This window comes from Aquarana catesbeiana, linkage group LG03, assembly GCF_042186555.1.
Source record: "Aquarana catesbeiana isolate 2022-GZ linkage group LG03, ASM4218655v1, whole genome shotgun sequence".
In the NCBI taxonomy this organism is placed as follows: domain Eukaryota; kingdom Metazoa; phylum Chordata; class Amphibia; order Anura; family Ranidae; genus Aquarana; species Aquarana catesbeiana.
The window spans coordinates 152,628,717-152,654,382 of NC_133326.1; the positions used below are offsets into that span (position 1 = coordinate 152,628,717).

Here is a 25,666-nt window from a genome sequence, read left to right on the forward strand (position 1 = left end):
TGATTGATATAGTAAGAAGACAGCAATACATACTATTCTATTGAAAAGGGTTGAAATTCCCTGTTTTATTGCGTGATTCAATCCAGTGATTTATTATCACAGTTGACAACTTGAACTTTGAACTTGAATTTGGTTTTCCTTGTCAAAAGAAGTTTATTGAGTATACAATGTTATAAAGATACATAACGTAAGTTTACAAGGATCTATAAAGTAAGCTCATTGTTTTACAGTAGGGTTTATATAGGTAAATATCATGAAATTTCAAATATTAAACATTGGGTTCACGTAAACCTAAATTAAAGATATATATATAATTTCCTTAGTTACTTTTGTAGGTATTTAAATGATTTATACCTACTATACATATTGTTTACAAGTAGAGTGTATATAGGTCAAATAAATTCTGATAATGAGCTTTAATTGTAAGGTGGAGAAAAGGAAAGAGAAAGAAGAAAAAGGGTTGAAAGGTAGAGGTATGGTCCACAAGGTTGTCCCGCTCGTCAGTTTATTATTCTTTTTAGTTCTCTTTGAAGCCTTAGAATGGGTGTCTCTGTAAGTCATTTAATCTGTTACCATGGCAACAGGACAGAGTCATTGAAGTTTGACAGAAACTGTTGTTTTATCCAAGGATGCCAAAGTTTTTCAAATTTTGGAATTTGATTTTGATCGATGGCTACCATCTTAGCATGGGACATTGTATTATTCATTCTGTGAATTGTTTCTGCTAGTACCAATGTAGGAGATTTCCATGCCTTGGCTTGAATTTGGTTTTCAAAGCGGATGCTTTGTTGCACTTCTGGTATCTTGACTAGTTGACTAGTACCAAACTCTCTGGTGCCTTGAAATGGCAAGGAAATATGGGGGGGGGGGTGCATAGAGACATATTGCATTGCTGCTTTACTTGTTTGCTGCATATTTGGTGCAGGTTCCAACATAACACAACACCTACAGATGAATTGTCTAAAATACTCTTAAATGCGCCAAACTTAAAAAGACCCCATCGCCAGACCATTCATTCCAACAAAAATCCATCCTTATGTGCATTTAAGGTATTTTATGCAAGGTTTTTACAGGCAAATAACAAGCTTGTATAGTTATCCAAAAGTCTTGAGACTACCGCTGAAGAAACAAAAAAAAAAAAAAAAAAAAAAGAAACAAATCTACTTCTATATTCCTAATGTCTGTGCTGTCTAAATATTCTTGGTAGTGGTACATTGTTGCTAGCAGATTGTAGGTTATTGAGCTCCAACGTTGCTGTTACTAAAACAAATAGGAATATTAGTACATGGCATAGCAATGTCATTGATTGTTTTCTTTTCAGTACACATTGTGAGATGTCAGTCACTAAACACACATGCCATTTAGTTTACACGCAGATCTTTTGTGAGTATTTCAAAAATATTATAGTGTATCAAAGTTCAAAGGCAGATGTTAGAATGTGTACATTCCAACCGAATGAGAACAGAATTCTAACTAAACCTGCAACAACAGGCACACCCTCCATCTGCCACGGTTTATTAAAGGGCAGGTTTATATGCTCCACTAATAATAAAAACTACAATTGCCGTTTAGGCCAAAAATGAAAAGTATCCAGCCGTTTCCTGTTGTAATACCATACTGCCATTACTGCTACACATTACAGTACATTTATTTCACTATATGTTGTTTTGCAAGGTGACTAGGGATGAGCCGAACCCCCCCCCTGTTCGGTTCGCACCAGAACTTGCGAACAGGCAAAAAATGTGTTCGAACACGCGAACACCGTTAAAGTCTATGGGACACGAACATGAATAATCAAAAGTGCTAATTTTAAAGGCTTATATGCAAGTTATTGTCATAAAAAGTGTTTGGGGACCTGGGTCCTGCCCCGGGGGACATGGATCAATGCAAAAAAAAGTTATAAAAACGGCCGTGCTTTTAATAATGCTTAAAGTGAAACAATAAAAGTGTAATATTCCTTTAAATTTCGTACCTGGGGGGTGTCTATAGTATGCCTGTAAAGGGGCGCATGTTTCCCGTGTTTAGAACAGTCTGACAGCAAAATGACATTTCAATAGAAAAAAGTCATTTAAAACTACTCGCGGCTATTAATGAATTGCCGGTCCGACAATACACATAAAAGTTAATTGATAAAAACGGCATTGGAATTCCCCACAGGGGAACCCCGAACCAAAATTAAAAAAAAAAAATGAGGTGGGGGTCCCCCTAAATTCCATACCAGGCCTTTCAGGTCTGGTATGGATTTTAAGGGGAACCCCACGCCAAAATTTAAAAAAAAATGGTGTGGGGTCCCCCAAAAAATCCATACCAGACCCTTATCCGAGCACGCAACCTGGCAGGCCACAGGAAAAGAGGGGGGGACGAGAGAGTGGCCCCCCCTCCTGAACCGTACCAGGCCACATGCCCTCAACATTGGGAGGGTGCTTTGGGGTAGCCCCCCAAAACACCTTGTCCCCATGTTGATGGGGACAAGGGCCTCATCCCCGCAACCCTTGCCCGGTGGTTGTGGGGGTCTGCGGGTAGGGGGCTTATCAGAATATGGAAGCCCCCTTTAACAAGGGGACCCCCAGATCCTGGCCCTCCCCCCTGTGTGAAATGGTAAGGGGGTACTTTCCTATCATTTCACAAAAAAACTGTCAAAAATGTTAAAAATGACAAGAGACAGTTTTTGACAATTCCTTTATTTAAATGCTTCTTCTTTCTTCCATCTTCTATCTTCCTTCGGTTTCTTCCTCCATTTTCTTCTTCTTCTGGTTCTTCTGGTTCTTCCTCCGGTGTTCTCGTCCTACATCTTCATCCGCAACGTCTTCTTCCCTTCTTCTCCTCGGGCCGCTCCGCATCCATGATGGCATGGAGGGAGGATCCAGCTGTGTGACGCTTCACCTCTTCTGACGGTTCTTAAATAACGGGGGGGGGGGAGCCACCCAGTGACCCCGCCCCCTCTGACACACTGGGACTTGACGGGACTTCCCTGTGGCATTCCCCGTGATGTCAGAAGGGGGCGGGGTTACGTAACGGGTGATCCCGCCCCCTCTGACATCACGGGGAATGCCACAGGGAAGTCCCCGTCAAGTCCCCATGCGTCAGAGGGGGGTCACCGGGTGGCCCCGTCCCCCCGTTATTTAAGAATTGTCAGAAAAGGAGAAGCGTCACACAGCTGGAGCCTTCCTCCATGCCATCATGGATGTGGAGCGGCCCGAGGAGAAGAAGGGAAGAAGACGCCATGGATAAAGATGCAGGACGAGAACATCGGAGAAAGAACCAGAAGAAGAAGAACATGGAGGAAGAAACCGAAGGAAGATAGAAGAAAAAAAAAAAAACGTCTCTTGTCATTTTTAAAATATTTGACAGTTTTTTTGTGAAATGGTAGGGGTACTTTTGTACCCCCTTACCATTTCACACAGGGGAGAGGGCCGGGATCTGGGGGTCCCCTTTTTAAAGGGGGCTTCCAGATTCTGATAAGCCCCCCGCCCGCAGACCCCCACAACCACCGGGCAAGGGTTGTGGGTATGAGGCCCTTGTCCCCATCAACATGGGGACAAGGTGTTTTGGGGGGCTACCCCAAAGCACCCTCCCAATGTTGAGGGCATGTGGCCTGGTATGGTTCAGGAGGGGGGCCGCTCTCTCAACCCCCCCTCTTTTCCTGCGGCCTGCCAGGTTGTGTGCTCGGATAAGGGTCTGGTATGGATTTTTGCGGGGACCCCACGCCATTTTTTAAAAAAATTTTGGCGCGGGGTTCCACTTAAAATCCATACCAGACCTGAAGGGTCTGGTATAGATTTTGAGGGGGACCCCACGCCATTTAAAAAAAAAATTTTGGCCGGGGTTCCCCTTAATATCCATACCAGTCCTGAAGGGCCTGGTATGGAATTTAGGGGGAATAAACATTTATGTGTATTGTCGGACCGGCAATTCATTAATAGCCGCGAGTAGTTTTAAATGACTTTTTTTCCTTTGGAATGTCATTTGGAATGTCATACTGTCAGACTGTTCTAAACAGGGGAAACATGCACCCCTTTACAGGCATACTATAGACACCCCCCAGGTACGAAATTTAAAGGAATATTACACTTTTATTGTTTCTCTTTAAGCATTATTAAAATCACTGCTCCTGAAAAAAACGGCCATTTTGAAAACTTTTTTTTTGCATTGATCCTTGTCCCCTGGGGCAGGACCCAGGTCCCCAAACACTTTTTATGACAATAACTTGCATATAAGCCTTTAATAATTAGCACTTTTGATTTCTCCCATAGACTTTTAAAGGGTGTTCCGCGGCTTTCGAATTTGCGCAAACACCCCAAATTCTTTGCTCTTCGGCGAATGGGCGAACAGCCAATGTTTGAGTTGAACATGAGTTTGACTCGAACTCGAATTTCATCCCTAAAGATGACATACAGCTTTTTCAACAACTTCTCAGATGCTAAAGCTGCCCATTCCTCTTAGAAAAAAAGCCTCCAGTTCCTGTAAATTCTTGGGCTGTCTTGCATGAACTGCATGTTTGAGATCTCCCCAGAGTGGCTCAATGATATTGAGGTCAGGAGACTGAAATGGTCACTCCAGAACCTTCACTTTATTCTGCTATAGCCAATGACAGGTCGACTTGGCCGTGTGTTTTAGATCATTGTCATGTTGGAATGTCCAAGTATGTCCCATGCGCAGCTTCCTGGCTGATGAATGCAAATGTTCCTCCAGTATTTTTTCATAACATACTGCATTCATCTTGCCAACAATTTTGACCAAATTTCCTGTGCCTTTGTAGTTCACACATCCCCAAAACATCAGCAATCCACCTCTGTACCTTTCATCATAGGCCTTGTTGACTCCTCTCCACATGTAGCATTTATGGTTGTGGCCAAAAAGCTTAATTTTGGTCTCATCACTCCAAATGACTTTGTGCCAGAAGGCTTGAGGCTTTTCTTTGTGCTGTTTGGCGTATTGTAAGTGGGATACTTTGTGGCATTTGCGTAGTAGTGGCTTTCTTCTGGCGACTCGACCATGCAGCCCATCTTTCTTCAAGTCCCTCCTTATTGTGCATCTTGAAACAGCCACACCACATATTTTCAGAGAGTCCTGTATTTCACCTGAAGTCATTTGTGGGTTTTTCTTTGCATTCTGAACAATTTTCCTGGCAGTTGTGGCTCAAATTTTAGTTGGTCTACCTGACCGTGGCTTGGTTTCAACCCCTAATTTTCCACTTTTTAATTACAGTTTGAACACTGCTGATTGGCATTTTCAATTTCTTGGATATCTCTTTATATCCCTTTCCTGTTTTATACAGTTTAACTACCCTTTCCCACAGATCCTTTGACAATTCTTTTGCTTTCCCCATGACTCAGAATCCAGAAATGTCAGTGCAGCACTGGATGAAAGATGCAAGGGTCTGTCAGGAGTCCAAAAACACATTGACCTTTTATACACACACACTAATTACAAGAAAACAGATCACAGGTGAGGATGGTTACCTTTAATAACCATTCAAACCCCTTTGTGTCAACTTGTGTGCATGTTATCAGGCCAAATTACCAGGGTATGTAAACTTTTGATCAGGGTCATTTTAGTTTCTGTTGCCATTATGACTTAAAAAGAGTAAACACAGTTGATTGATAATAAATGGCTTCAGCCAAACTCTATACATGAGTGAAATAAATATTTTTGTGTTATCATTCATATTCTCTGAAAAATGGCCAAGAAATCATAAATTCTGCCAGGGTATGTAAACTTATGAGCACAACTGTACATAGTAACCTTTCATATTAACACAATGTAAATAAACAGAGTTCACCAGCATTGTGCATAAACCAATAGATCACTTTATTAGACAAAACTATATTTCACTTACTGTGCAGAGCAACAATCCCACTACGAGAAGTCTACAAGAGGTGACCAAAATTTATTGCACTATATGCGGTGACAGACGTTTTGCCACATTGTAAAATGTCTGTCACTGAAGGGACACACAGGAAACAACTATTTCCTATGTGTTCTTTTCACAATGCAACGCAGCCTAGATTTGCTCTGCAGCTTGCTCATCACACTGCCTTACATTGCAGTGAATGAAGTGTATATCTTTGTACGTTTAGCATAAAGTTTATTCAAAACAAAAATAAAAAAGGGAGCAATGTGATGCTCTAAATCACGCACCACACTGCCCCCTACTGCAGTTTGCAACGCAGAGCGGCCACATCAGTGAATCACTCTGGCTGCTCTGCCTTGCAGCGTTAATTCACCCTAAGGGCTTGTTCACATGTGTGGCTATTACTCATACCCCTCTGCAGTTGATTGCTTTTTAGAGGTTAGTGTTTGACAGGTGGTAAGGAGGCAACATTTTGCCTCCTCACCACTTGTTTTAACCCTCAAAATGCCAATCTACTGCTCTGCAAGGGTGGTAGCGTTGGTGCCCTATACACTTGAATGGGTCCTGTTCAGTGATGGTACAACCCAGTGAATGCAACGTGCTGTTTAACTTTTTCCACAACTGTGGCATGTATACAGCCTTGGGTGACTACACTTCTGTGTTTAGGTGGCAGCGTGGCTCAGTCGCCGGCTTTCATCACCCCCTGGCCATTTGTGTCAATGAGCTCTAGGTGTTTCTTTTGAGACAAATGAATCAACAGACATTATCCAGTCACTGATATTCACTATATTACCAAAAGTATTGGGATGCCTGCCTTTACACGCACATGAACTTTAATGGCATCCCAGTCTTATGCCCCGTACACACGATCGGACATTGATCGGACATTCCGACAACAAAATCCATGGATTTTTTCCGACGGATGTTGGCTCAAACTTGTTTTGCGTACACACGGTCGCACAAAGTTGTCGGAATTTCCCATCGCCAAGAACGCGGTGACGTACACCACGTACGACGAGACTAGAAAAGGCCAGTTCAGAACCAAACGCGGCACCCTTTGGGCTCCTTTTGCTAATCTCGTGTTAGTAAAAGTTTGGTGAGAGATGATTCGCGCTTTTTCAGACTCGCGGTTTCCAGATCGTTTTCTGCTGTTCAGTTTGTGCTTATGGGTTTGTATCTGCTCTTCAGTGCGTGCAGCGAGTGACGCGTGACTCTTGTCATTGTGTTCTTGTTCGTTCGTTACTGTTTTTCAGGTCGCTCTTCACAGGCCTTGCTGTTCTTCAGTGCGTTCTGTTACATCATTCTGAGCAGCCGACTGTTTTCTAGCCATGTTGCATATACGTACTCCTTGTAGAGTTCGTGCTGTGCGGGGGCTTGGTGTTGGAGTCCTGACCTTGACACAAGTCCAGTCCATGAACAGGGTGGGGAGGAGTTCATGGACCAAGAATTGGTTGCTTCAGCGTGACCAGTTCTGTCATATGCCTTTGCTCCGTGAGATCCGTGAGAATAATCCTGATGATTTCAGGAACTTTCTCCGGATGACGGACCCCGTATTTCACCGTTTGTTGGCTTTGCTGACCCCCTATATCAGCAGGCAGGATACCTGCATGAGGCAAGCCATCTCTCCGGAGCAGAGGCTAGTCGCCACCCTGCGGTACTTGGCGATGGGGAGAAGCCTGCAGGACTTGAAGTTCTTGACAGGCATCTCCCCCCAGGCTCTGGGGATCATTATCCCACAGACCTGTTCTGCCATCATACAGGTCCTGCAGAAGGAGTATATGAAGGTAAGATTTTTATCCTTTAATATCACATTTTATTGTATTTAATGTTTGCTATCCTTTTATCTCACATTTTATTGTATTTAATGTTTGATAATATCTTGTATTTCTTTCCTCATTCCCAAATTACCCTGATTGGAATATGCTGTGAATGTTGCCTTTGTTCTCATGCATGCTGGATTTTTCTGTAATTATTTTTTTGTCCTTCATACATATTTGCCTTCACTAACCTCCCCAGCATGGTCTCCTGGCCCTATATTCACCTCATGTATTCACTTAACAATGTATTTTATCAGCTCCATAGTAGTGCTTTACCCCAAACACCCCCTAAAATGTTTTTAAATGTGATTTGTGCTTTAAATTCAGGCAGAGTGCCAGAGGCTTTTTTGGGGGGTCCCCCAATCATTTGGAACCCTCCCTGCCCCCAACTGCTAAGTCATCTGATACCAATTCTCTATCTATCCTCAATCATCTATCTGCTGACTTTGCCAAACCCATACACACTATACCCATCTCTTTTGTGGTCAGATTTATGGATGAATTCCCCAAAGTATGTAGTGCAAGGGCCTGCCTGTATACTTTCAAATGGTACTGTTTAAAGTTTTTGTATACTATTATTATCTTGATAGGTAATAGCAGAATGTCCAAATGTGCTCAAATGTGTACAACATGTATTTATATCTTTGTATTATGACACTTCTTACCTGTTCAGTGGGCTGCCAATAGTGTAACTAAGGAGGGGCTGGCCAAAGTAATACCCATTATTTAGGCATTCATCTCTCAATGAAGTGGAGAGGGTTACCTGTCCAAGAGTCCCCCCCCCCCTATAATGTTAGAAATGGCCCATGAGAGGGGGTGGGGGAGGGGGAATCTGATAGGTGTGAGTGCCTGTGATGTCCGTCTAAGATACCTTGAATACTTTGCGGGTAGGGGGGCTATCAATATGCCAGGCAATGTCTGAAACCTTTTTCAAATAAAAAAAAGAATTTAACTACTAAAATCTTTGGTGACATTTACTGCTTGTGTTTCTTTTAGCTGACCCTGACAGAAATGTGGTGAGTCCTGAAAATGGCGTGATTGTGTAACATTACAAAGCATTGTTAGGTGTTATTTACTAAAGGCAAAGACACTTTGCACTACAAGTGCAGTTGAAACTGCACTTGTAGTGCAAAATGGGTTTTCCCTTAGGAAATAACCCCTATTGTCACTGAAAACACCAATTAGAGCACAACAAAAGTTTTGGAGCGTTGGCACAATAATAGAAAAAGTAGAAATGTCCATTTAAGATAAAACAGGCATGTTTAACACAAACAAGAAAGACACAAATCTTGAACTTACAAAGTTCACATTTGGTAGAACTTGAAGGCAATATCAGACATGAGTATTTACAAACTGTGTTTGATATTGCATTCAGATGGGGTGAAGTCACCCCTAGAAAAGCTGAATTTTGAAGATGCACACCAATTGCCGAATGTCAACATGTGCTAGCTGCCATCATGGGGATCACGGGACATGTTTTGTGGGTGCAACCCCTTCCTCACAGCTACTTTATTATTGAGGAAGGGGTTGCACCCCCAAAACGCGTCCATTGATCTCCCGTGATGGCAGATAGCACATGTTGACACACTGTGTGCCTCTTCAAAATTTGGCTTTTCGCAAATATGTCAAAAAATGGTAAAAATTTTTAGGTCACAAAAAGCGCAAAAAAAAAATAGGGATTTTGAGGGGTTTTAAACTCTCCCTAAAACATCAATGATGTTCTTCATTTTTTTTTAACATCATTGATGCTTTTCTGGATGTTTTCCAAGTCCCTATTCCACCCCATGATCTCCCTGATCAGGATCTGTGCACTTTCCGAGGTGAAATGCGCTGGATTCACAACATCACAATCACCTAAAAAGATAGAAACAAAAACACACCATGTATTATAAATATGCCGGCATCCATCTCTTACCTGAGCCTGTGGTTGCAGACACTCACCTGTTGTGGTGCCAATTTCCACCACGTCTTCTTCCTCCTGCTCTGCTTGGCTTGGGTGGATTTCTCCTTCTTCCAGAGGTGGGGGTCTGTGGTCAACTCGGATGAGGGGTGTCCTCCGAGTCTTTTATCCCCTATGTAAAAAAAAATAGGTATACTTAGCACACAGATATTTCATGGCAGAAATAGGAATATGAAACATTGCTTGGAAGTGGGGTACAATTGTCTATTTTGGCAGAGTTCCAAGATGTAGAATTTTTAGTGTCCTTTGTCAAGCTTCAATACTTTACCTGTTTTGTACCAGCTTCACAGATGGAGACACCCCTATAGTATACACTGGAGCACCTGTATGGCCCCCCTAATAAAAAGGGTGTTCTTGTGTCCCACACTAGAGCTCCAGCGTCCAGATGTGTAAACAGCTACTGAGTGTCCTCTCCTTACACATAATCTAGTTTGCATTTCATTCTAGTTACAAACCCATCTACACAACCAAATTATTTGCAGACAAGTAGGCCATAAAAAATGTGGGCAAATGCATATGGCCAAAACACTGGTGTTTTTCTAGGCCGAATTAACAATGTTTTATACGAACGAATAATGTGCCCATGAAGTTGCCATTTTAAACTGGATAACAGTTAAGAAAAGCACATGGAGCAGCACGAATGTAACAAACATAAAGAATAGGAACACAGTACAACTACTTACTTTTTTGCAGCACTCTCCAGATCTTTTTGTACTGCTCGTGTTCTCTTAATTTGAGGTCCGACCACCGCTTCCTAAGCTGATCTTTCGAACGTCGTACCCTGAAATTCCGGTGCAGACTCTTGACCACTTTCGCCATAATCTTGGCCTTTCTGATATTGGGGTTGGGATAAGGTCCATACTTCCTGTCATAGTCGGCCCTCTTCAGGATGTCGACCATCTCCACCATCTCCACGAAGGACATATTTGAGGCCTTAAATCGTCTCCTTCTGGATCGGGACGTTTCTGCCTCCAGGCTTTCCTCCACCTCGTTGGTGTAATTATCAAACACCTGCTCTGACTCTGCCATGTGCTCTTCCCCAACTGCGCCGAACGAAAAGGGGCGGGGAATAGACTAGAAAGAACGTCAGGGGCGGGCGGAGTTTCACGCATGCGCAGTGTCTATAAAGCATAACACGCGTGCGTAGTACGTACGATCTGTGAGCCGAGGAAGGAGTAACGGAGGCACCGATCGTTTTTGCGAAGGTAAGATTTAACATTGGGCCTATACTGCTTCTAGACTGAGGCCTGTATTTCCACAAGTTTAGAAGACTTTAGGCTGACATTAGGGTTTGTCTTGTGTTGTGTCTTGCAGTGAAAATGGATATCCTGAAAGATAAGGACTTTATGCCAATCTTCATTGATATGTTCCAAGAGCTGCCCTGTCTATGGCAGATAAACCACCCTGATTATAAGAACCAAACAAAGAGGAAGGCAGCGCTGGATAATTTGTTGGAATTTGTGAAGATGGTGATCCCCACGGCAGACATCACCTATTTGAAGATCCTAATTGGTGGCCTGAGGAGCACTTATCTAAGTGAGCACAAGAAGGTCCAGGATTCCCAGGGATCAGGAGCTGCTGATGACATTTATGTCCCCAGGCGGTGGTACTATGACAGGCTGCATTTTCTGACAGGTCAGACTGAACCCAGGAGAGCACTCTCCACTCTTCCTTCCATGCTCCCCCCCCCCCCCCCAGCTGAGGCTTCTGACGCCCAACCTGGGCCTTCCAGGCAGCAACATGTGGAGGAACCCAGATTGAGCCAGGTAGAGCAAAAACTAAAACCATGTGCCTTTTTCATACACAGGAAAGTCTCAGCCAGGAGGCGGCCAGGCAAAGTAGGCTGCCTGATACCCAAGTCCCTCCCCTACACCTTCAAAGAAAAAGTGTCAGGAAAAGGAGTAACCTGGAGGAGGCTGCCATAGGCCTCTTTTGGAATGCTACAGAGGCCCTGAGAACCCCCCACACTGTGGAGGAGGACTTTGCTGGCATAACTGCCTGCAAAATGATGCAGATGGAGGAGGGCCAATGACTCCTGTGTGAGTTCTTAATTTTGGAAGCTCTCAATAAGGGGTTGAGGGGCCAAATAACATGTGCTACCCACATTTGTGACCTCACATATAGTCCTCCTCCTCCAGGTCCTACTCCTCCTCCTCCAGGTCCTACTCCTCCTCCTCCAGGTCCTACTTCTCCTCCTGCCACATCTCCAACATAGAGCCACAGCCGGGAAGGAAGTGTGGAAGGAAGACCAGAGAGTGATGACCCTGGGTTCAGTCTGGTCTGGCAAAAGATGCAGCCTCTTGTAGTACCACAGCCTGGGGACAGAGATGTCATCTGCTGCTTTCCGGATCTTTGGGACTTCTGGACCAGATTGCACTCCCTTATATATGGACTCCTCAGGCCATCAATTTTGCTGTAAAATAATTGATGTGTGCCCTGGGGGTCCAAGGCTTCACCAATTTATGATGTTTATCCAGTGTTGCCTCCCTCTTTGTTTGGTTCTGAGCCCTTAATAAAGGAATTTTTGGTTCAATTATACTCGCCTATGTGTGTTTTCCTTCAAAAAGGACAGTTTGTTTGTGAGGAGGCAGGTACATTTCAAAAATACAATGTGAAATTAACAAGGGACACCAACACCAAGCAACCTCCTTGAGATTAAATAATACAAGATAATAATGGTGTTGTGGTAACTTGACACACAAAACACACACAAAAATATTATGGAGTAAAACCAATTAAAAAAAACAAAAAACATCAGCCTTGAAAAAAATACAAAAAAAAAAAAAATCAGCCTTGAAAAAAATACAAAACAAAAAAAAAAAACAACAAAAAACAAATTTGGTCAGATGTGACAAATCAAAATATATTGAGGGAATCACAATAAATAAAAGAAAGAAGTTTGTGAGAAAATGAGCAGCAAAACTACTTCATTCTTCTCACATTATAAAGAAGAAGAGAGTGCGCTGTATTAAACCATTTTTTACATTGCAGCGTGACGAAAGTGCTCTATCCATTCCGAACGCTAATTTTACCAGACCGAGCTGTTCCGTCTCGGAATTTCTTCTGAGCATGCGTGGCACTTTGTGCGTCGGAATTGTCCACACACGGTCGGAATTGACGCGATCGGATTTTGTTGTCGGAAAATTTTATAGCCTGCTCTCAAACTTTGTGTGTCGGAAAATCCGATGGAAAATGTCCGATGGAGCCCACACACGGTTGGAATTTCCGACAACACGCTCCGATCGCACATTTTCCATCGGAAAATCCGACGTGTGTACGGGGCATTAGTCCATAGGGATCAATATTGAGTTGGCCCACCCTTTGCAGCTATAACAGATTCAACTCTTCTGGGAAGGCTGTCCACAAGGTTTAAGAGTGTGTCTATGGTAGGGTTAAAATTTGATTTGGCCCACCCTATGCGCTAGAACAGCTTCTGGAAGGCTGGGAAGCCTGTACACAAGGTTTTGTGTGTCTATGGCAATGTTTGACCATTCTTCCAGAAGCGCATTTGTGAGGTCAGGCACTGATGTGGACGAGAAGCTCTGGCTCGCAGTCTCTGCTCTAATTCATCCCAAAGGTGTTCTATCAGGTTGACGCCAGGACTCTGTGCTGGCCTGTCAAGTTCCTCCACCCCAAACTCGCTCATCCATGAACCTTGCTTTGTGCACTGATCCAAATCATTTGGTGGAGGGGGGGTTATGGTGTGGGGTTGTTTTTCTGGGGTTTGGCTTGGCCTCTTAAGGGAATTCTTAAGGCATCAGCATTCCAAAGACATTTTGGACAATTTCATGCTCCCAACTTTGTGGGAACAGTTTGGGGATGGCACCTTCCTGTTCCAACATGACTGCGCACCAGTGCACAAACCAAGGTCCATAAAGACATGGATGAGCAAGTTTGGGGTGGAGGAACTTGACTGGCCTGCACAGAGTCCTGACCTCAACCCAATAGAACACCTTTGGGAATAATTAGAGCAGAGACTGCGAGCCAGGCCTTCTCGTCCACATTAGTGCCTGACCTCACAAAGGCGCTTCTAGAAGAATGGTCAAACATTCCCATAGACATACTCCTAAATCTTGTGGACAGCCTTCCCAGAAGAGTTGAAGATGCTTTAGATGCAAAGGGTGGGACAACTCAATATTGAACCCTACAGACTAAGACTGGGATGCAATTAAAGTTCATGTGAATGTAAAGCAGGTGTACCAATACTTTTAATATAGTGCAGCTAGTAGTACTTTTTGGGGTTTATTTACTAAAACTGGGGAGTGCCAAATCTGGTGCAGCTCTGCATAGAAAACAATCAGCTTCCAGGTTTTATTGTCAAAGTTTAATTGAACAAGCTAAAGTTAGAAGCTGATTTGTTACCATGCACAGCTGCACCAGATTTTGCACACTTCAGTTTTAGTAATTCAACCCCTTTGCCTTTATCTTGATATAGAAATATGACATGTGGTTCCACTACGAATGTTTTTGGCTTGAAACACCATACCATTCAGGAGAAAATGAAAAAAAAAATGTTCACAGCCCTTCAACTGGCCATTAATAATATCCTAATAGTAGCTCACCATCTTTGCCATATTTTGAGGGACTTGCCTATTTAATGCAAGTTTTCTCTTGTTCAATTTTCACCTGTTGATTCAACTAGTAAGGTACTACCTGTCCTAGAGTGACAACTTTCCTTCAGAGTCTTTGCAGGAGCAGTGTTGTCACCCTAGAAGCAGACTCTTGCTAGGACATGGCATGCATGTGCATCTGCACGTTAAGTGAGACTACCTATGAGATTTATTCATTCATTACCTTTTTTCAAGCAACTTTATTGACAAAAACACTGTTTCTGTCTCTATCACATGCCCAAGCATGCACATAGACCTGGAAACTATTAGATTAAGCAGACAAAATAAATGTACATAGTGCTGAAATATAAAAAGCACATCCTAAGTAAAAAGAAAATCTAAAAAACACAAGGCCATGCTTAGCTAATTCATATTAATATAATACAGGACTTTCAAAATGTGTGTTTAGTGATACTTGAAGTGTTTACGTTTAGTGACCTGAATACCTCATTTGAGAATAATGGAATAAAACTCTTGGTTTTATTTTGTTGGTTTTGTATCCATTTGAAATTTTAGCTGAGCTCTTTTTTCCATCCTAGCAAATCTGTTAGCATAGCTTTATGTTAAGATGTGAGAAAAAGTCCACTTTACTTTGAAACTATGAAAGTGAGATTCAGGGATCCTATATTCTCAGAAGTGTGTGCTGTTAGTATACTATTTCATTTTCCATTTACAAATACTGTATATAATCAGTATTAGGATACAAAATCAGTAGAATAAAATAAAAATGATTTAAAAGCACTGTCCAAAATTGGAAAACTTTTTTGGCATGGCCACCAACTGCCACCAACATAGCCACCAACTGTACATAGCATCGTTCAGACAAGAATAGGGATTTACTTCATGTTTCTTTGCAAAGCAAATTTCTGTTCTTTAGGTAAATAGTCAAAATCACTGAGCGCATTTGAGTTGCTTTATGTTAATTTTGATCTTGCCTTCAACATTCAGCTGACATTACGACCTACCAAATGACTCAGTTCAAGTCAACGGAAGCAATTTGCAAAAGACCTCTAAATATTCCGGGGACGTTTGGCATGTGTTTTTTATGCACTACAACAATTCCCATACCTAGTTTTCCTTCCCTCCTCCCTAGAAATCTGCAAAAATTCAGATCTAACACCTCTGAGATGGATTGAATATGCTTCTAAAATGTGAACTAATGCTATAGGCATTTCAGTCCCAATGCCATTGTGAACTCAACCTAAGAGTAGCATGCTACCCTAAAACACAAGTTTTCAGGAAGTTTGGACATCTTGTAAAGTCTCTTATGAGTTTAATACCTTCTTTCTCCTTTAAAACAATATTAAGAAAGATATGGGCATATTATTATTATTATTTTTATTAAAAAATGTCCACCCAATCTATTGGTTGTAATCATGGCTTTTGTCTTCTATGATTGGCGGTCATACAAAATTGCAAATATAAATAAGAGGTTTTTTTCCTTTTCCCAAAGGATTAGTTTGGCTGTGAGACTGGGGAAAGTATAGGTTAGTAATATCCTGATCAAATATGTTTGCATTTGTAGATAGTGGTATAGTTTGTTCTGTGGACGTTATGTTAATATTGCCTTTAAAGATATGCCCAGAGGAGGACTTTTCCACCCAAATAAGATCTTATATTGTGTTTCTTATTTAAGATGACCAAGTCTCCCAGCCAGAGATTACATTTCCCTGGGGAAATCCATGATTTAGAAAAAGTGGTTTGAGTAAGGCTGTGCATGGGTTATGAGAAATTACCCTTCCCAAACAGGATAGTGCACTAAACCTGTAGGTAAAAGGGAAAACCAGAACCTTAGCTAAGTGGAAGAATGGTTTTGATAATAAAGTTAGGAGCGTCTCCATCCAGGACAGGGCCTCTGTGGACAGAGGGAATGCCTTCCTGGGAAATTAACCAATAATCTAATAAAAGCAATTGGAAGCAGAATAACTAGTGCAACCCACATATAACATTAACCATAAGTTTATAGATGCACACCAGTATGAAAATAATGCAAGCTCTAAAGTGCCTTGCAAAAGTATTCACCCCCTTGGCATTTTTCGTGTTTTGTTGCCTCTCAACCTAGAATTAACATCTATTGTTTGAGGATTTGCATCATTTAATTTACAGAACATGCCCACAACTTTGAAGATGTTTTATTATTATTTTTATTAATTTTATTGTGCATCAAACAACAAATAGGACAAAATAACAGAAAAATTCAATGTGCATAACTATTCACCCCTCTAAAGTCAATATTTTGTAGAGCCACCTTTTGCGGCTATCACAGCCCTAAGTGGCTTTGGATAAGTCTCTATGAGCTTGCCACATCTTACCACTAGGATTTTTGCCCATTCCTCCTTGAAAAACTGCTCCAGCTCCTTCAAGTTGGATGGTTTGCACTTGTAAACAGCAACCTTTAAGTCTGACCACAGATTTTCTATTGGATTGAGGTCTGGGTTTGACTGGGCCATTCTAACACATTTACCTGTTTCCCCTTAAACCACTCAAGTGTTGCTTTAGCAGTGTGTTTGGGGTCATTGTCCTGCTGGAATGTGAACCTCTGTCCTAGCACACAGAGTGGTACAGGTTTTGCTCAAGATTATCCCTGTATTTAGCACCATCCATCTTTCCCTCAACTATGACCAGTTTCCCAATCCCAACTGCTGAAAAACATCCCCACAGCATGATTCACTGTGGGGATGGTGTTCTTTGGGCGATGTGATGTGTTGGGTTTACGCCAGACATAGTGCTTTCTTTGTTGGCCAAAAAGTTGAATTTTAGTCTCATAAAACCAGAGCACTGTCCTCCATACATTTTGAGAGGTTCCCATATGCCTTTTCGCAAACTCAAAAAGTGCCATTTTTTGCTGAAAGTAATGGCTTTCTTCTGGCCACTTTGCTCTAAAGCCCAATGGAGTGTACGGCTTATTGTTGTCCTATGTAGAGATACTTCAGTCTCTGCTGTGGAACTCTGCAGCTCCTTTAGGGTTACCTTAGGTCTCTGTGCTGCCTCTCTGATTAATGCCCTCCTTGCCTGGTCCATGAGTTTTGGTGTGTGGCTGTCTCTTGGCAGGTTTGCTGTTGTGTCATGTTCTTTCCATTTGGTTATAATAGATTTGATGGTGCGCCTAGGGATCATCAAAGATTTGGATTTTTTTATAACCTAACCATGACTTGTACTCCTCAACAACATTGTCCCTTACTTGTTTTGAGAGTTCCTTGGTCTTCATGGCAGTGTTTGGATAGTGGTGCCTCTTGCTTAGGTGTTGCAGCCTCTGGGGCCTTTCAAAAAGGTGTGTATATGTAATGACAGATCATGTGACACTTAGATTGCACACAGGTGGACATCATTTCACCAATTATGTGATTTCTGAAGGTAATTGGTTGCACCAGAGCTTTTTATGGGCTTCATAACAAAGAGGGTGAATATATATGCACATGCCAATTATCAGTTTTTTATTTCTGAAAAATAGTTTTATGTATATATTTTTTCTAATTTTACTTCACCAACTTAGACTATTGTGTTCTGATCCATCACATATAATTCAGATTAAAAAACCATTGAACTAAAGGCTGTAATGTAACAAAATAGGTAAAAGGCCAAGGGGGTGAATACTTTTGCAAGGCACTGCATAAGAAGAGATTAGTAACGGTGCATACATCCAATGTACAAACAGGTATTATCAGCAAGAGTCCTGGTGAAATTGTGCACACATACTTGGGTATATATAGTTATTTATAGAGATACCCAGGGCTTTTTTTCAGCTGGAACTTGGTGGAACTCAGTTCTACCACCTTTGGCTCAGGCCCCTTGCTCCCTGCTCACCACTATCACTTGTAAACACAGAGGTCTGACTTCCTGTGTTTTCCAAGTGCAGTATGGGGGCAAGGGAGATGCAGGTGCCTGGGGTGCAGTGCGGATGCTGACACCCCCACTGGATGATCTCCTAGTAAGTGAGAGAGGCGGAGCCACCAACAGTGTGAGGGGAGGTACTGGAGAAGAAGATGGGTGAAAGTGAGATGTGGATGGGGATGCAGAGGTAAGCAGTTGTGGAAGAAGGCTGAACTCTGCACTCTGTGTGTAGCACACCCCCGATCTCTGCATGTAGCGCACCCCCGATCTCTGCATGTAGCGCACCCCTGAATTCTGCACTCTGTATGCAGCACACCCCTGAACTCTGCCTGTAGTGCACCCCTGAACTTTGCACTCTGTATGCAGCACACCCCTGAACTCTGCATGTAGTGCACCCCTGAACTCTGCACTCTGTATGCAGCACACCCCTGAACGCTGCATGTAGCGCATCCCTGAACTCTGCACTCTGTATGCAGCACACCCATGAACTCTGCATGTAACACACCCCTGAACTCTGCATGTAGCGCACCCCTGAATTCTGCATGTAGTGCACCCCTGAACTCTGCACTATGCATGTAGCGCACCTCTGAACTCTGCATGTAGTGCACACCTGAACTCTGCATGTAGCGCACCCCTGAACTCTGCACTCTGTATGCAGCACACCCCTGAACTCTGCATATAGCACTCCCCTGAACTCTGCATGTAGCGCATCCCTGAACGCTGCACTCTGTGTGTAAACCCACCAAACTCTGCACTCTGTCCAAATTGCACTCCTGGTATTAAATGCCCCTTTAAGACCCTCCTACTGTGAGTGAAATTTGACCATACCCGCTATTTGATGCATTTTGGAGGGTGTGTGTGTTGGGAGGGGGCTTGAGGGGTTATGGTTGAGTTCCTTCACCTATTTTCTGAGAAAAAAAGCCCTGGAGATACCTCCATATGAATGTTGCAGCAAAGATCAGTTGCAGGGGCCCATGAGGATGATAAGGTGCCATCTTTGTGTCAGAAAGCTGAAGAAAAGATCAGCGGTAATGAGGAGATTGTTGTCTAACCAGTCTGGAACGCAGCTTCTCAAATGTGGGAACTACAGTGTTGCACTGCAACTTTTTATTCTGCTCTTTAGTGCCTCCCTTGTCGTTTTTAATAAGACGTGCAACCGGATCTCTAACCACCAGAAGGGGCTATTGAATGCCTAACCTGGCTCAAGCCTATGCTGGCTACTGAGCCCTGAGCTAAAACTAGTTATGGAATCTTAGACCAGAAGAGACAGGGTTAACTCAAATAACAGGGCTGCATTTAAACTCTATTGCATTAAACAAGTTTACCTACTAATATACTGGAAGGTGATCACTACACATATACTGTAGCACAGACCTAGCTATCTGGCATTGTGCATTTGAGATAATTGAAATAGGACATAGATACTCTGTCTGTCACAAGGATTCAGAAACACACTCAAAATCTATTGGAACATAGGAATATTTGCATAACAGTCTGTTTTGGAGTGGATTTAGCAGAATAGATAGGACATGTGGCTGAGGTTCTCGCTCTTTCCACTTTTTTTAAGCCATCCCACCAGAGACTGGAAGTGCTAATACTAAATTATACTTAATTCTGTGTTTTTAGCAGCTAACAGTAGAGGACAACAAATTCCTACATAGGTTTCATAGTATCATTGGAATTTCACATAAGGTAGTTGGTGGAGAGGTGCAGGGTGTGTTAAGCTCACTTCTAGTTCTACCCATGTTATTGAGGAAGGAGAAGCAATTAATTGTAGAATCTGGGTAAATTGGATGGCTAAGTAATACTCTCGAAAGACGGGTAAACAAAATCCTTTATGTACTATTGATTGTGCCATATGCATCGTCATTGACCAGATTTGACAATGACATTGCCCATGACCCCTTGTCAATTTGTTTAAAAAGCAGAAGAAGGAATGGGGATTTGTTGTGTGATGGGAGTAGCAATAGGGAAGAATCACCATGCAGTGGAGCAATTTCATCGAGCAACAGGTCATGGTGGTGGCGGATCATCATGATTGATGCTGAATTTACATTTTGGGTTATTATTTACATTTTAAAAAATAAAGGACTTTGTCATGGTGTTTGTGTTTTATTTACTTTTTATATATTAGGGGAATTCATAAAATGGGGTACTCATGTGCTCCACACTCATTCCTCTGGGGGAACCTGGATATGTAGGGCCCCTTAATATACAAAACCTCTCACATTCCCTTTTGGGGACCAGATGTGGAAATGATGGCCTTGCAGGGAGGGTTGCAGATAATACTGGGGTGCGGTGAAGTGTCTCTGCAGATTACACATGTATTTGCAAATGTGTGCAAATAAAACCCCTTTTTTTAACGCATACTGTTAGACAGGATAATTTGGTTGGTTACAGACTGGTCGGTGTCAGGGAATCCCTGTGAGACGTCTGGCACATAAATGTGCGCAAGCGCATAGAGTTTCCCTAAAAACGGCTAACAGGCACGCGCATGTGCGCGAGAGCCCACGATTGCATGTGTGCATGAGCACGAGCGTCCGTGATCGCAGGTGCGCATGCACACGAGAGTCCACGATTGTGGGTGTTCATGCGCACGAGAGTCCGCGATCATGGGTGCGCATGCGCACACGCACGGGCATAATCCCCAGACTGCCTATTTAAAGGGAGTCTAACCTCCTGTCCCTTGCTGACTAATCTTCAGCTGTGTCCTGTATCCTGATCTGATCCTGTGTGCTCTTCTAGTTGCTGACCTGGCTTGTTCTTTGACCTTGGCTGTGTATCCTCTTTCTGTTCTGCTGCTCACCTCTGACCCAGCTCCATTCCTGACTCTGGCTCTGTCAATGATTTGATACCCCGCTGCCCGCATGCTGACGACCCTGGCTATTCCTCAGACTCTGCTTCTGTCTATGATCCTGGCTTCTGTTAACCCTCAGGTGCCTGCCTGGCTGTCTCCTGCTCCAGCTCTGCACATCGCTGCATACTCCAGTCTCCAGAACCCTGACAAGCCGCCAGCCTGGAATCATCCATATCAGGCACTCGTGTCCCTCCTGTCCTTCGGCTTCCTCTGTCTCATCCTCAATGGGGCCAGGACAGGAGATATAAGAGAGGCCGACCTCATCAGTCACTTGAGCTGGGAATTTTCTTTGGTTTTGTTTGACATGCATCACCCTTCCATGTTCTCCTTGCTGTAAAGGCCAGTTATAGGTGGGGGCAGTGGCCATTTATTTGTACCGTTGAAATACTGGTGAGGGAAAGCTCACCTGCCCTCTGCCTATCTATTTTAATGCTTGTGCTTACACTGTGGAAGCTCCGAGGCCATTTGTTTGTACTGCAAGAAAGGGAGGCCAGCAGTTGTGCAGTCCCCCTCACTGTACCTCGCCACATGCCTTCAACAGGTACCTTGCAGAGGAGGGAACTTATCAGAACCTGGAAATTAGTATGGGGTACATGAGTACCCCTTCTTACTTATTCCAAGAAATGTCATAAGTAAATATAAACACAGATACCATGGCAAAGTCTTTGATTATAATCTATATGTAATTCCAACATAAAATATGTCATACCCTGATACAGAGAAAAGAAAACCTAGTGCTCAAGGCACGGTGTGACCCCTCTGGATTTTAAAAGGCAGACCAGGTAGTCACGTAAAATTTTTTAAAAAAATATTTATTGAAATCACACAGTAAAATTGCATTAGCAAGAAGGGCATAATAATCAAGGATATATATATACGTTATACAATGTTAGTAGCAAAAAATTGGATACAAACACTTCCATGGATCTCAGCTACCCTATGTGTGTTAATGGGCTAGCGAGAGTACATGCTACAAAATGACGCCTGACATGTTTCAGACCGTGTAGTCCTTCCTTAGAGGCTTAATGTCATTTGGAGAATCGGAAAGTGTTCTACAATATAGATATAAGGAATATTAGTACAATTTAGTAAGAAACATACTATGTATTTAAAAATCTTTTCTCATAATTTTGCTCTTAGCAAAAAGCTGCATGCTTGCTTGCATATTGTCCGGGGCCAATGGGTGCAATCAAGGGAGGGGTCTGGATGGTATGCGGTCAGAGCCTGGACCCACAAGTGGTAACACGAAAACAGGAGAGCAGGCACATTGAAATCCACTGCAAGAACTCTGTTGGCTGGAGTGTACACTCCTACAACTGAAAGCCGGCCATTGAATAATGCAGTATGGTGGGATTTGTGTCAAAAATAGCCAATTGTAGTATCTCTAAAGGTGGAAAAAAAAAGACAACAAAAGATGATGAGGGTGCTAAGAGGAAGCATATTCTGAGTAAGCAAGAAGCCAATCTGTATTGGCTGAACACTATATTAAGCAAAGTTTGTCCACAAATATAGTGGACTGAGTAAATCTATACAAAACGTATAAGTAAAGCAGAATAGAAATAAATAACAGTTACTGCTTCCAAAGTACCTCTCTCACTCGATCTGGTTGTAGTAGTCCCTTCAGCCAGTCAGCATCAATATGGATGTATAGGCTGGCAGTAGGATTATATAGGGCTGGTAAACCAAGCTGAGGTTGGTTTACCAGCCAATACTATACTATACTTCGCTTAATATAGTGTGCAGCCAATACAGATTGGCTTCTTACTGACTCAGATTATGCTTCCTCTTAGCACCCTCATCATCTTTTTTTGCCTCTTTTTTCACCTTTAGAGACACTATAATTGTCTATTTCTGCCACAAATCCCATACTGCATTATTCAATTTCCAGCTTTCAGTGGTAGGAGTGTACACTCCAGCCAGCAGAGTTCTTGCAGTGGTTTTCCATTGTATAACATATATATATCCTTGATTATTATACCCTTCTTGCTAATGCAATTTTACTGTGTGATTTCAATAAATATATAAAACATTTTTTTACATGAATACCCGGTCTGCCTTTTAAAATCCAGAGGGGTCACACCGTGCCTTGAGCACTAGGTTTTCTTTTGTATGTTATATTGGATTAGATGGACCAGGTTTGATACACACATTGCCAATTCCTGTTCTATTATTTACACTGATACAGAGGCTCATTAATAATGATAACCCACCACCCAACAATGATTTCACTCTGGTGCCACAACCACCCACCCCCAGAGATGTTGACCCATCATGGCTGAATTCTTGTATTGTACATTTTTCTGAGATTTTCTGATTGTACCTTACAGATCCCATTACAAAATATTTTCAATAGAACTTCAACATTAAGAGTAATAAAAGCAGAACAAGCGGAAAAAATTGGACACTATGAAGATATTATTACACTTCAGGATTTTCACACTCACAGCTTTTTTGACAAAATGGACAGCACTGGGCCGGTTAGAAGGTATGACATTCAGTAATACTCATAGCGGAAATAAACAAGTGAAGCACTGTAAAAGGTTATTTGTATTTTATGATTTTTTTCATTATATATAGTGGGGAAGTATTAAGCCTCGTACACACGGTACGATTGTTAGCAGGGGATTGTCTGTTGACAGACTGTTGTCCTAAAATCCTACCATTAGTACGCTCCTTTTGACAATTGTTGTCCAACTTTCTGCCAACAAATGTTGGATGACAGGCTAGTAAGTTTTCAGCGGACAATGGTTTGACGTCAGGTTTTTGTATGGTCAGTACACAAATCCGTCACACAAAAAGTCGAAAGTACAAACACGCATGCAATGCTCACCAAACACAAAATTAGCAGAAAGGGCCCAAAGGGTGGTGCTCAAGAGCTGAAATTCCTCGTAGTACGTCACTACGTTCATGTTTGTGGCACGACAATTGTGTAACGTTAGTATGCAAGGCAATATCCTGGCACACGCCCTTAAGACAAAAATCAGACGCTCAGTTGGCCAACAACCGTACCATATGTACGAGGCTTTAGAGTCTCTGAAATGTGTTAATTGTTGTCTCAATGTCCAACTGGAGAGATTTCCTTTTCCTGTCCTTGTAATGGGAGGGGTAAGCGGTTCAGAGGGTCTGAAGATAATAAGAAATCTTACCAATGCAGAAACAGACATCAACAAAATCACTTTTGTTAGTAGAATTGTGATGTTTTATTTTTTGCAGGATTTGTCTTCAATCCTGCAGAATTGAAGACATTTTCCTCATTTCCTGCCCTGGTGTCACATGGAATAAAAGTTATAGGAAATCTCCCCTCTGGGGTCACAGACAACAATGCAAACATCAAATTCTAACTCTAAAAAAAGGAAAATCTTGACCTTAAAGCAATGCATTCATAGACAACATTTTTAGCAGCTCTCTCCCCTGTGGAAATGGAGACAGAGGTTTTAACAACCTCTATAGATATCTAGAGGGGCCTGCCTTTTAAAACCTAAGAAATATTTTTTGTTGATCTGAGTTTAAGATGAAATAAATATTAACCATTTTTCTATGGAACCTGGCTAATAAATGGCACTGTGATACTTTATGTTTGTACACCTTCCTTGTTGTACAGACTGCAGATCTGCCGAGGCAGCAGACATCGTATTCCTGATAGATGAATCGTGGAGTGTTGGACAGGAAAACTTCCAGATTATTAAAGACTTTATAAGGAGTATGATTACTTCATTTCAAAATACAGAGGTACTCGGGAAAGAAGGAATACGTTTTGGAGTTGCCGTTTATGGAGATTCAACAAGGTAATCAGATCCTGGGGCCTGTTTACTAAATGGATTAAAGGCTTTTCAGGTAGCTACATGTATGTTCACTGTGTATGAACAAAGCTTTACCTCATTCACTATGCTAAGTGAATATACACTTTGCTAAGTGAACAATCTCTATTCCTTTTGTAAATCAACCCTCAATTAACCCCCACATTTATACACTTTCTCCTTATTCCACAAAGTAGTGCTTGGTGCCTGAGTAACCTATTATCAGCCTCTAGTACTATTACATAGGGAGTAAATTAAATGTACCTAGCCCTATGAAATATACAAACAGTATGAAATTAAATACCTACAGTATTTAATTATTACCACTAGTACTGTATACCAACACATTGCAAAGTGACTATGCAACTTATTCATAATTATGTTTTAGATTGTGAAGCACTGGTGTTCTGGAAATTCTATAGACAACTCTAATCCTCATATTGATTAGTGGTTCCAAATTAACCCCTTCATGCTTAAGGATAAAACAAATCTAAATGCCTAAGCACAATTTGGCAACTTTGACATGTGTTAGTAAAATCATACATATCATCACAACTACTTTGTACATCCAAGTGGATTATACCGTGTTCTTTTCAGGACAAATTGGGCTTTCATTTGGTGGTAAATGGTAATGGATATCACGTATTGCGAAATGCTCGTTAACCGCGTTACTCGCAATCCGAGGTATTACTGTATTGGGTATAATACATACCCTTAGATTGTAAGCTCCTTGAGGGTAGGGACTGATGTGAATGTACAATATATATGTAAAGCGCTACGTAAATTGATGGCGCTATATAAGTACCTGAAATAAATTTAAAAAAAAATAAATACAATAATGTGTTCAAATCTGAAAAAGTCTCTGAAGGTCCTTTCAGTGTATTTATCCATTGAGCCTGTCCACTTTGAACCGATATATAAAAAAATGGTTGCTGAAGAA

General features: G+C 42.1%; 1 protein-coding gene across 1 annotated transcript in view; it reads left to right on the forward strand.

The window, feature by feature from the left end:
• The window catches only part of LOC141131772 (uncharacterized), a 759,715-nt gene that overhangs the window by 35,338 nt on the left and 698,711 nt on the right, over positions 1-25,666 (forward strand). Inside the window, exons 2-3 of the mRNA XM_073619424.1 lie at positions 23,257-23,414; positions 24,531-24,714. Of these exons, the coding sequence (XP_073475525.1) occupies positions 23,336-23,414; positions 24,531-24,714 (263 nt within the window). The 5' untranslated portion in view covers positions 23,257-23,335. The remainder of the gene's footprint in view (positions 1-23,256; positions 23,415-24,530; positions 24,715-25,666) is intronic.